This window comes from Micropterus dolomieu, linkage group LG23, assembly GCF_021292245.1.
Source record: "Micropterus dolomieu isolate WLL.071019.BEF.003 ecotype Adirondacks linkage group LG23, ASM2129224v1, whole genome shotgun sequence".
NCBI classification, from domain to species: domain Eukaryota; kingdom Metazoa; phylum Chordata; class Actinopteri; order Centrarchiformes; family Centrarchidae; genus Micropterus; species Micropterus dolomieu.
Window position 1 is genome coordinate 4,153,705 of NC_060172.1, and position 12,848 is coordinate 4,166,552.

Below are 12,848 nucleotides of genomic sequence, written 5' to 3' on the forward strand. Positions count from 1 at the left end.
CATCCAGCCAGCCCCTCGTTCGTCCATCCGTCCATCCATCCATCCAGCCAGCCCCTCGTTCGTCCATCCGTCCATCCATCCATCCAGCCAGCCCCTCGTTCGTCCATCCATCCATCCATCCAGCCAGCCCCTCGTTCGTCCATCCATCCATCCATCCATCCAGCCAGCCCCTCGTTCGTCCATCCATCCATCCATCCATCCAGCCACCCCCTCGTTCGTCCATCCATCCATCCATCCAGCCACCCCCTCGTTCGTCCATCCATCCATCCATCCATCCAGCCACCCCCTCGTTCGTCCATCCATCCATCCATCCATCCAGCCACCCCCTCGTTCGTCCATCCATCCATCCATCCATCCATCCAGCCAGCCAGCCCCTGTGGATGGACTCAACCTGCTATTCAGTCAGGAAGGAGACATCAGTTCCAGAAGTTTCCGCTGAGGATGGCTATTGATGACTAATCAACTGCAGCATATCTGAAAATTGAAATTGATTACCTGAAGCCCTTCCAGACATCCAGCCAGCTGGATCTGACCACGGCGCCCTGCCGAATCGAACCCCTGCTGACCGGCTTCTTCCTGGACACTCGGATGGTGGCCGCTCTGCAGGACAAACACACTTTAACAGACTGAAGATTCTTCCCTTTCTAGCCGGAGTCAGACTCGTGTCCTGGAGGCCGGAGACACAACTGAAACAGCAGCTCTGAATCCAAGTCAATCCAACCTGGGAGGTGAGGTCAACAGGAACTGTCTAAAACTGTCCTATCATCAGTCAAACTGCCTCGTTCACTCTCATTTATGAATATTTAGTTCCACAAAATAAAAGTAATGTAACCTGATTACTGTTAGTTACTTTTGGATTACTTGGACGCCAAATAGGCAAAAGAAGAGAAGAGAGTCTCAACGATGCCTTTTCAGCTCAGTGGGTTTTTAGAGAAACATCCCGTGAAATCAAATCCATGTTTAATGTTTTTATGTGATTTGCTTTGCACTGTGTCCCCACTGAGGCAGTATCTGGCCCATCAATGGCAAACATGTTTGGTAGCTATTCTTGATGATATCTAAGAGTCTGTCATTTGGAAAAGCATTTTAAGATGTTGATGACTCATTCTGCACTTGTTGTATTCATTTAGTCTCCAATGCAAAGATTCTCAATGTGACGCTGCTGAAGGCATCCTGTTTCTGGGGCCGGGCTTTATTTTAGTTTACTTAAATTTAGAATTTATTATTATTTATTATCCCTCCAGTTTGATGTGAAAACTGAGTCCGTTGTTGACTGAACACATGTTGATACAACTATACATTATGGTACTGAATGATAACGTAAGTTAGTCGTTTTGATGTTCCAGACCTTTCTCTAACGGGACCTCTTTGAATTCTAATTGATTCTAATTCTGATTAGGTAACGCCGTTACATGTAATCCGTTCCTCCCCGACCCTGATCAGAATGGAAATGTGTTCATATCTGAGCATCTGCAGCTCTGAGGTTAAACTCTCCATTAAACACATGAAGCTAAATATCAGATTTACGTTCTGACTTTATTTTCCAGAAGTTAACATTTATCAGAGCTCTACAGATGACGTCCCACTGATCTCCACAGGATGATGACCATGCACTCTGACTGAGAGCTCTAACGGGCTCATTTTACACTTTTATTTTGATAAATGTTCCACTAATTTGAAACTTAACAGCCAATTTCTTGTCTAACAATAAAAGCAACTGTAGACTGGAAATCATACCAGCTGTAGATTTGGTTCATATCTGCCTCCATGTGAAATGCATCCTGGGATACTTGTCTTACCCCCCTTTAGTATGTTCTTGTTTAAATCTGGACTTTGAATATGACTGATGACATTTCATAAGAGCAGACCGGAACAGACTGAGACTGATGTTGTGTTTGAGTGTGCGTGTGTACCTCGGGATCTTCTGCTTCAGGGGCCTTGCTGGTTGGTCAGCAGCACGAGGAGGGGGCGGTGCCGCCCGAGTGGGGACCAGGCGACCTGAAGAATTCGACGTGAGGCTGAAAAACACAAACATCAGCGCTGTGTTAGCGGCGGATTCACCTCTTCGGTCTGAGAGGTGCACGGTCCGGTTCACCGAGGAATCGCTTCACTCCATTTAGGCGTTTAGAAGATGGAAATGTGAAAAAGCAGTAGACCGCTGTCAGGACAGTCCGGTGTCAGAAGAACAAGTTTCAGGTACTCATAACTGCTAGGTTAGCCACTTTCACTTCCTCTCATGCCAAGCGAGCTCTGCCACAGCAACTTATTTCTGTTCCCTAATCAGGAATCAGAAACACAACCTTTCTCTGTGACACGGCAGCCACACAAAGCCGTCCGTTAGCTGCTCGGTCATCATCCAACATCAACCAGGAAACCCATACGTACATCTATCTGACAAGGGCTCGACATGTGTCTACTAATGTCCAACGAGTACTACGGGTCTAATGTGTTTTGAAGTTTTGAAAGATTATGTCTAGGGATGGTGATGGAACAGTGGATAAGACACATGCCTTTGGTGTGAGAGAATCAGGTTTGAATCCACTGTGAGACACCACCAGAACACAAGGTGATGGATCTTTCTGTGTGGTGGCTCCAAGGCTCTGGAACTCTCTTTCTTTAACCTTTAGAGCCTTAGACTCTGTAGAAGCTTTTAGAAAACATCTTTTTAGACAAGCTTTTAACCAGCCATATGGTTTTGTATTTTATGTGTTGTTGCTGTTTGTTTTTTTTGTTTTATTTTATTCTATTTTTTACTGTGAAGCACTTTGTGATCCCTCTAGTCTGTGAAAGGTGCTATTTTAATAAAGTTTGCTTACTTACTTACCATTGTGTCCCTGAGCAAAACACTTAACCCCTCGCTGCTCCAGAGGCGTGCGACCTCTGACATGTATAGCAGCTGTAAGTCACTTTGGATAAAAGTGTCAGCTATATGAATAAATGTAAATGTTATGTCCTCCCCTCATACAACTCATAGTGGTTCCATGTGGCAATGGAGCAGTGGCCTTTGGAGTTCAATTCCCACTGTGACACATCCAATAATGTGTCCCTGAGCAAGACTAGTTGCTCCTGAGTTGTGCGACCTCCGACCTATATAGCAAATGTCTCTTTGGATAAAAGCTAAGCATGTTAATGGTCCGCGGCAAACCTTTTTAAGACGGTCTGAGACTTAATATCTAAAAAGCAACAGATCTAGTGAGTTATACAGATGCCCACCCCCCAACAGCATCTGGGTTAAAAGATGTAGTGATATCAAATGTCTGCTATTGGTCCTTAACAATGTTGAGGCAGTTGGCACCTTTGGAGGCGGGCTGCAGGATGTCCATCCAATTTGAAGTTCGATAGGATACTGATATTTTCTTTGTCATTTTTTCATTGGCTGAACAAAAGACTTTTGGTTGGCCATAGCTACCGCCTCGATATCAATGCAGCTTTTGATCATTGTATATTTTATCATTGATTGTTTATCCTTTAATACTACATCAGATATTTCTAATGTGAACTAAGGAGTACCTCAGGACTCTGTTCTTGGCCCTCGGGTTTTCTCACTTATGTTTTATCTCTTGGCCAAATCATAAATCATAAGTCATAACGTATTAATGTCCACTGCTACGCTGACGATACTCAGCTGTATGTGGCTGTATAGGCAGATGAAGATCCAGAGAGAAATCTGGAGGCCTGTTTATCTGCTGTGAAATCCTGGATGTCAGGTAAACTGTGATAAGATTGAGATGCTCGTAGTTTGCTTGTTAAACACTAGTTTGATCAAGTGACAGTAACTGATGACTGCAGGTAAATTCTGTCTTTTCGGTCCCTGGCAGATGCACAGATCCTATTTCATGCCTATGTTGATTTGATTAATGAAATATCTTATGGTCTGGCCTGCCGGTTGCTAAACCTAAGAGGCTTCACATGGTTCAGAATGCTTCTGCTACGATCTTAACTAAAACCAGGAAATTTGATCATATCCATATTGTAATTTTACTGTTGGTCCACTCTGTACACACGACATCTGTATAAAAGTAGCTTATTCTAGAAGTAGTACTAGTTATTGTATTCAGTGTACATACTTGTTGGTGTTTAAAGACGGGTTAGAAGCAGGATCTCCTTCCGTTGGTCCATTGGCACCAGAGGGGGCGGGGCTAACTCCCGCACCTTCCTCCTCATTGGATGAGTCTGTGTCAGCCTCGTCTTGGCTCGCCCAGCAGGCCAACACTGTGACGTAAGGGGTCTCCTTTCTGATGGGGTGAGGACTCTGTTTAAAAACTGGAACCAGAACAAACAAAGAGGCATCAGACTGGCAGGAGGATGAAGACCAGGACGAGACAGGACAAGTCTCACACCTTCAGTACCTTCCTCCGCTGGCTCAGCAGCTTCATCTAGTGAAGGTAACGTGACTCCTTCATCCTGGTCTAAAGTCGACATCACCAGCTGTGACAAAGCTCCAACATCTGGACACGTGTTCAAAACAGAAACACAGAAAGCATCAGCCAATCAGAAGGGAGAGTGTCGGTTTGTTTAGGCCTGTTGGGCCAATGAGTGTAAAGTATGTTCCATGTGTATCCTCTGAATTAAACCTTAACTCTTTCATATGACCTCGAGTCAGACCTGACTAACAGAAGATAAAACAAAAGATGAACAAAGCTAAACTAAAATCAGATCCTTGCCTCAGTTCCGACTGACTGATGAAGTGATTCACTGACTGATTGCTGTACCTGTGTTAGCGTCTCCCATCCTTGGCGTTGAGGGGGGGCAGGGTTTATCAGCAGAGGGCAGCGTGGCTGGTGGGATGGCCGGGGTTATGACTGAGCTAACGGCTGGGTTAGCCACACTGCTAACAATGCCTGCTAAACTGGGTATGTTAGCTAATGAGCTAAAGATGCTGTCTAAGCTAGCAGCACCTGTGCCAGAAGCAGGTGTGAGTGTGGTGGTGGAGGCGGAGATTAACTCCGCAGCAGCTGGGTAAGCTACGCTGCTAGCTGCTCCTGCTAAGCTAGGTATGTGGGCAGCGATGTTATTAGCCATGCTGTCTATGGAGGGGGGTGCCAAGGGGGCAGAGGGGATGGGGGCGGAGCCACAAATAGAGGTGGCAAATCCAGCCAATGACGGGATATTGGTGGCGATGAGGTCAGTGACGCTGGCCAGAGTAGGGTAGATGCCACGGTCCGATCCACCGAGAGGAGGAGAAGGAGCATCTTCATCTGAGGAGGACAGAGTGACATCATCAGACATCAGCTGATAGGCTGAGACACCTGTCAATCAATCAAACTCTGAAAATCTCCAACTACAAATACAGTCACTACAGTTCTTACACAATACGAGTCAGATTACAATCATTCAGCTGTCAGACTGAGGAGAGACTTTCACAATAAAAAAGTCACATTGACGTGGTAATAAAGTGTGAGGCCGGAGTTTTTCTATATTTTTCTTATCATCAACAACAGTCTGACTTCCTGCTTGTGGCTCTGAGCTGCGAGCCCACTTATTCCTCCTGAAGACGTCCATCTTTTAATTGCTGTAGTTTCTCTCAAACAGGAGGAAATGGTGCATCTGTTGGGGAATATTTGGGGCAGCAGGACGGTGAATGTGGGACTGAGTCAGAATAAACTACAGTGTTCATGAACGAACATGAGGCTCACTGATGGGTTTAATAGCTTCCATGGTTCAGAGGAGAGGAGACATCAAACTGATGTTTACTGCTGGTTTCAGTCTGAACGCTTAAAGACAAGAATGTGTGGTCGACCTGATCCCAGTCAAGAGGAGGTCAGCTTCAGAATCTACCGCCACTGTAAAATAATCTTATTTTAATTAGAGTGAGGGAATCTGAAAGTTCAGTCTGTGTGTTGGAGCAGCAGCTGCATGTGACCTGAGATTATATCATCAGCAGTCAGAAGACAAACAGGTTGGAGATAATCAAAGAACAACAACAACTTCAATCTGCTGGAACAAACCGGTTTGACTGTTTGAACGGAAACACGCTGCAACACGTCAGAGTGAAACTGAACTGAAACTAAACTCTGGTACAAAGGTTACATTCTTTTAGTCTGACTTCTAACGAGAGGCTGAGATCATTTAAAGTTGAATTACTGACAATAAACTGAAGAAAAATCAAACTTCAGTCAGAGTGACAATAAAATGATTTAATCATTAAATATATAGTTGGTTCAGGAGACTGCTTTCAGCTCCAACTCTTCACATTCAATTCAGTTTTATTTATATAGCGCCAAATCACAACAACAGTTATCTCACAGCGCTTTTCATAAAGAGCAGGTCTAGACCGTACTCTATGATGCTATTTACAGAAGCCCAACAGTTCCCACCAAGAGCAGCACTAGGAGACAGAGGCAAGGAAAAACTTCCTTTAAGAGGCAGAAACCTCGAGCAGAACCATGACTCAGGGTGGGCGGCCATCTGCCTCGACCGGTTGGGGAGAAGGAGAGAGAGAGAGAGAGAAAGAAACTACACAATATCCACACAGAGGTACAGACAGTAAAGGTGATGTTGCTATAGACTAAATGAAAAATGGTACAGATACTTATAATAGTGTTAATGGTAACCACATCACACTTCAGTGATAGTCACTGCTGCTCCTTCCAGTGTGTGAACCAGCTCTGCAGCTCCAACACATAACTTCCTGTTCGAAGACGTCTGAACCTTTTAAAAGTTTTTGTAGCAATAAAAGAAAAGTCAGCAGCAGTGACAGGTGGAAAAATCCTGCTGATGTCACTGTGACACCTTCACTTGTCTCTCATCCAATCAGGACACCTGATGACCGTGGGCTGACAGTAAATTCACCAGAGTGACGTTAAGTGTGCGTGAGTGTGCGTACCTGTGCTCAGGTGAACTCCATTAGAGAGCACTGCATGTTCATCTTCACCAATCAGCTCTCTGAAACACAAACTTCATTCCTCATACTTCCATACTATACGATGAGCAGATTTCTCTTTTAAACTATACATTTTTGTTCATTTCTACATTGAAACAGGAGAACAAAAAACAAGATCATCAAGATTACAGAACATGTTTGTTTTCATTCTATTATCAAAAAGGATGACTATAAATCTGGTTTCTTGGGTTTAAACGGTTCTCAGTCCAAACACATTTAACATTATGTCATATATCACATATTTTTCCCCATTTAGCAACAGAGACATTTTCTTTCAGTCAAAGTTTGTGGGTAATTTTTGCTATGTTATCAATCTGTCTTACAGTTTCCATCCTTTGTTCAATGCTGGGGGTCCCGTCCTGAACCAATTTATAGTTTTGCATTCCTTTGGTTTTCATAGCCCAAAATATCTTCTGCTCTTGCACTGAGTTTATCCCAAAATGAGTGCATTTTAGGGCATTCCTCAAAATATGGATATGATTTAGGGCTGGACAATAAAACAACAATAATTACTGCAATATAATTGTTTTCAATAACAATATAACAAATGTTCAATAAATATTCAATCTATGTTTGATTGTGTTCGCTTGAATCATACACAAATTAGGACTTTTTTTATTAAGATGTTTATTTTGTCGAGAAAAAGGGACTGAAAAAAGCTATTACTTAATTTTACTGATGCATTTTTGTTGACAAAGACTTTATCACAGTTGTTTTGAATGGTCTACCTCAGATTTGTGTGTCTTGTGTTTGGAGTCCTGTGATAAATTCTGTTTGATCTTCATTGATTAATTCTGTCATAAATTTCTGGCTATAATGGATGTATCGTGTAGTCCAGATTGAGAACAGAGATGGGTGTGTAGTTGCTCCAGTATTCTGTGCGTGAGCAGATTGAAGGTTTGTTCTGTAGATCCACAGGTGGACTCACCTGTCCAAAGAGGAGAGGGAGCTCACGCTGTCCCTCATGTAGCGAGCTCGAGGCTTCGGGACGGGAGGTGGAGGAGGCTGAGTCATCTGGAGGACAAGATGAAAACTTACTGGATCAATATCAGGAAGCATCATCGTCTTCTATAGCAACAAATGTCCTCAACACACCTGAGTGGACACCTGGAGACTGACAGTGTAAAAGGTGAAACCCGGTAAATAATGAGCAACAGATCGCGTATCGATCCAGCATCAGCGTGTCAGTTTAATGAACCAATAACTGATGTTGGCTGCTGCGACCAATCAGCTCTTTGGATCAAACAACTCACTGACAGCAGGAGAAGATGTCTGACACGTCTGGTCTAACCCCAGATCAGGGTCAGACTGAGACCTGAGACCTGACCCTGTCTGTAGTGACAGCAGCTTGCCTTTAGGGGGCAGCACTTCCTGTTCCAGAAGTGGCTCCTGTGGAGAGGGTAAAAAAAACCCAGAGGCGTTCAGAGCACTCTGCGATCTAAAACACGAGGCTGAAATCTAATCTGTAATTAACAGTTTCACTTTTATTTTGTATGTTTTCAATCGTTCAACTTTTAATCTCGTGCACGGATCATCAAACATCCGGAGACACCAAACAGGTTTAAGCTGCGTTCCCAGAGCTCTTCTTTAATGATTATATTCTAACTATTAGAAACAAAATTCACCAAGACCTGCCCTCTGGCACCGACTTATCTCTAAACTCAGCTTCATCCAAATCGTCAACCTCTTAGGCCCCGCCCACTCTGCTGCGTTTCGGTTTTGCTGCGTTTGCGCCTCCTGTCCAGACTAAACCTCCGAAAACAAAGACCTTAAACGGAGAAGTTTGGAAACGCTGCCCCGTTTTTTCGTTTTACTGCGGGTAGCGCTTTAGTGCGGACAGGAAACAACGGGGGACTTTAGAAACGATGACGCAGACGCTCAGCTCTCTGATTGGCTCTCATAAGTCATGCAAAGCAGAAACACGATGCTGCTGACAGAGTTGTTGACTTGGTAGTTTTATTAAAATATTTTGTACCGTGAAAATAACAGTTACAGTTCTGTTTCCCGTGTTACATTCAGTAACAGTCCCAGCTCGTTATTGGTCCATGCAAAATAAAATCTGCTCCGATTCTTTGTCTGCATTTCTTTATTCTTTCTCCAAATCTTCTGTAACTGCAGAACAGACAGACAATCTGCTGCATGTTTACACCGGCAAACGCCCAGTGTACCTGAACGGCCACTAACTGCGTGTTTTCAGTCGTTTTAATGTAGACGGAGATCAACTCTGATATGCAGCTAAAACGCTGCTGTGGACGGAGATCGTATTCAAATTTGTATTCATATTTGAAGATACTAGTATGTTCAACCTAGTCCAGCTGCCGTTGACCTCAACCTTCGCTGGACACGTCTTTAAGAGATATGATCAGTCTGTTATTCACAGGCTATGTGCCAGAGTACTTTAAAGTAGCTGTGAAAAGATTCCCAGCCAGGCGGCTCGAAGCAGCAGCAGGGTAGTGAAGTAAAAGGTCCATTATTTCCCTCTGAGATGTAGTAAGTGTAGTAAGTACCATTAACAGTATACTTGCAGTTTGTTTAAAAGCAACAAAGCACATGTAATGAAGTTGTGATCGATGAAGACATCTGTTAAAGTTTCGCAACATGAAGGTTTTTCATCAAGTAACAAATACTATAACAATGATTATGTATTGTGGTAATCATGTATTTTGCAGTATTGTACATACTGTAATCAGTGCAGTGTCTCTGTGTGTTAGAGCACTAAGCTGCCAACAATGAGGTCGTGGGTTTGAATCCCACTGAGGTCACATTAAAATCTCACACCATCGTGACAGTAAAAGGTATTTTAACAGTAGAGACCAAACTCCTAACCACAGTTCTGCAGGAACTTTCTATGAACACGATGCATTTCAATGTGAAACAAGTCTTTCTTGTGTGAATAGTAACCATAGCAACAGAACAAAAACTAAGTTTTCTTATGTCAGATAAATGTAGTGGAGTATAAAGTACAGTATTTGCCTCTGAAATTAAATAAAAGTAGTATTAAATGGAAATCCTCGTACGCAACAATGTACTGAGATTAGTACATTTACTCAAGTACGTAACAGTACCTGAGTAAATGTACTTCTTTCTGTTCCCCAGCTGGCCAGGACACCAGCAGGAACACACATGTCCGATACACGACACACACAAAGACAGGAACACCAGCAGAGCCAGTAAATCCCTCCTCCGCTCTTCGATCCAGTACCTGTGTTTACAGCTGGGTGTGGTGCTCAGGTGTGTGACAGCAGCTGTTCTCCACCACCTGCAGCAGCAGCTCTGCTTTGATGAACTCGTTACACAAACGAGATCCCTGCACATTTACTCATGTTTCACAGTTCAAACAAACATTCTCCCTTTGCATGATGGTACGCAGCGGCGGATGAAGTATTCACATCCTTTACTTAAGTAAAAGAACTGCATTGAAATTAGACTGAAGTAAAAGTATGTGAGTATAATCAGGAAATGGTACTTAAAGTATTAAAAGTACTTCATGTTCTTTGACTGTTGTACTGATAATTATTGCAATATCAATATAATAAATGTTCAATATATCGTCAATAAATATTTGCTTTAATTCATTTGAGTCACAAACAAATTAGCTTTTAATTTTTCTATTAAAATATTTATTTTGTTGAAAAAGAGGCCTGAAAAAAGATGAACTAATCATATTTGTTGAAAAGAGATTTTATCAGAATATCTTTGACTGTTCTCCCTCAGATCTGATCTGTCTGGCATCAAGTGTTTGTCCCGTTCTGACCATGAAGAAAAGTTTAACCTTCTGGTTTCTTCAGTTTTCAGTCAGGAGCAAAAATCTGCCTGTAAACCTGATAATTGATGTGAAATGTTTTTAGCGTGATAACATTTCTGCCCTGCCTACCATTATATATTATATTATTCCTCCTCCTCATGAATGTAAAGCAGGATGTTGCTGCTGCAGCTGCTGATTCTTTCCATTCTGGATCAATCAGCTGATTATTTTCCACATTAATGGATTGAAACCTTCTGAAAACAGAGAGAAATGTTGTGGCAGTGACTCAGAGAGACTCCTTCACCCTGTTTGTTCTGGCAGCTTAAACCTCAAACTGATTCAAATAATCAAAAGCAGCAAATCCTCACATGAAAAATGACTTCAAGGATCATCAGAATAGTTTACAGGTAAATTTCTAAACTGTTGGAGTTTAATTTCTAACTAAACTTCAGATTTTATAAAGTCTTCATGTGTAAAAGTCTGACTTTGTAACTGAAGCTGTCAGATGAATGTAGAGAAGTAAAAATATCTGCCTCTGAGCTGGAGAAAAGAAAACACTCCGTGTCCAGCTGTGTTTTCACCGACAGTAACGAGCTTCTGGCTTCTGGCTGCGGAGCCTGAGTCAAAGTTTGTCGTTACCTTCCGGTTTTGTCAGGAAAGTCAAATATCCAGAGGAAAGACTGAAAATAAGAGTAACGTGTGCGCGCTCACCGTGCGGAGCTCCTCCGTGCCGCGTCCAACACCTGAGACACCTGCCGAGCTGTGAAACTGCCTGTTCCGGGGTCAGAAAACACGTTCACGTCCTGCTTCAGCTCCAGCTGCACTCATAAAACCTGCGCGGTCAGGTGGTCTCTCAGCAGGTGTCTCTCAGCAGGTGTGTTCCGGTGGGTTCTAGCTCTGATTAAAGGGTTAACCCTACAGGTGAACCACGTGACTGCGGACCGTCTGCTGCTCTGATGGCGGGATGAATCTGATGTTACCTGATGGGACTCCGGTTCTGTGAGTCTGCGTCAGTCACTGATCTAATATAACAGCGTCACGTGCAGCGGGGACACACCTGTCCCCCTGAACGTCCATCCGGATCACGAGTTTTACCTGGGAAGGTTTTGCAGCGCACGCAGTGAAACGTCACCGGTTTAACCTGCTGCAGGAATGTGGGCGTGTCCTTGTAGAGTGTTGATGTGTGTGCGGCTGAACTTTGACCTGTTAGAGTCTCTCGGATTCTCCGCTGCTGAAAAACTCTTTCCCAGTGACCCAGAGCCCAGAGAGACCCCTTCACACTACGAAAAATGACTTCAAGGATCATCAGAATAGTTGCTAATTAAATTTCTGTCAATCAGCTGATGGACCAGCTGAACTTTATGAACTGTAGGAGTTTAATTTATTTCTAACTAAACTTCATATTTTATAATCTGACTGTAAAGTAGCTGAAGCTGTCAGATAAATGTAGAGAAGTAAAAATATCTGAGCTGGAGGAGAAATACTCAAGTAAAGTAGAAGTACTTGAGTAAATGTACTTCAAGCTGCTGTTTCCTCTCTCCTCCAGCAGGCGGCAGTGTGAGAGCGTTTAAACGGTTTGTGTCTGTTCCAGGTCACTGATCCAGCTGTTAGTTTGGTATTTAAAGTTTATTTGCAACCCAGTTATACTGATCATCATCCTCATCATCATCATCATCATCATCCTCAGCTCGGTCTGCTGTTACTCTGCTGTCAGCTTCTCAGCAGCTCAGATTAAAGATGTGATGCTGCAGCTCTGACCTGGATCAGATGCTGGATCAGATGCTGGATCAGATGCTGGGTCAGACTGAGGACAGCTGAGAGGCCCCGGCTGATGATCAGGAGGCAGAAAACTGGCTTTTTGCTTCAGACACAAACAGAAAATCAGCTGTTTCTCCGTCTCATAAAGCCGTCGGGTTTCTGTAAATAATCTTACAGAGAGTTCGGTTTAAAAAGTTCTAACTGGATAAAGTACAGACAAATGAACGTGGACTCGTTTCTTGAAAGGCAGCCTCTGTCTGTCGCCTGGTTTCTTTCCCAGCTTGTTAATGAAGAGACCGACCGGTTTTGATCTCGCTGGCTTGAGAGCAGCAGGAAATTCAGCATTTATCATTCAGAGTTTCTGTCTACAGACAGTTGTTATGGTGATCAGGGCGGCCCTGACGGAAGATGCTCCTGGTGGACTAGCAGTCTCTAGGTCCTTCAGTCGACTAGTCTTCACAC

At 43.4% G+C, this 12,848-nt stretch overlaps 1 protein-coding gene across 2 annotated transcripts in view; it reads right to left on the minus strand.

Moving 5' to 3' along the window:
• The window catches only part of LOC123963877 (arf-GAP with Rho-GAP domain, ANK repeat and PH domain-containing protein 1), a 25,704-nt gene extending 13,999 nt beyond the window's left edge, over nt 1-11,705 (minus strand). Inside the window, exons 1-8 of one of the 2 annotated variants that reach the window (XM_046040967.1) lie at nt 11,340-11,705; nt 7,812-7,897; nt 6,827-6,885; nt 4,713-5,198; nt 4,350-4,448; nt 4,068-4,263; nt 1,914-2,018; nt 496-600 (exon numbers count right to left, since the gene is read on the minus strand). In XM_046040967.1, coding sequence (XP_045896923.1) covers nt 496-600; nt 1,914-2,018; nt 4,068-4,263; nt 4,350-4,448; nt 4,713-5,198; nt 6,827-6,885; nt 7,812-7,897 — 1,136 coding nt within the window. In that variant the 5' untranslated portion in view covers nt 11,340-11,705. Of the gene's footprint in view, nt 1-495; nt 601-1,913; nt 2,019-4,067; nt 4,264-4,340; nt 4,449-4,712; nt 5,199-6,826; nt 6,886-7,811; nt 7,898-11,339 lie in introns of both variants that reach the window. The other variant, XM_046040966.1, reaches the window with a different exon arrangement.
• Between the last annotated feature and the right edge of the window lie 1,143 nt (nt 11,706-12,848).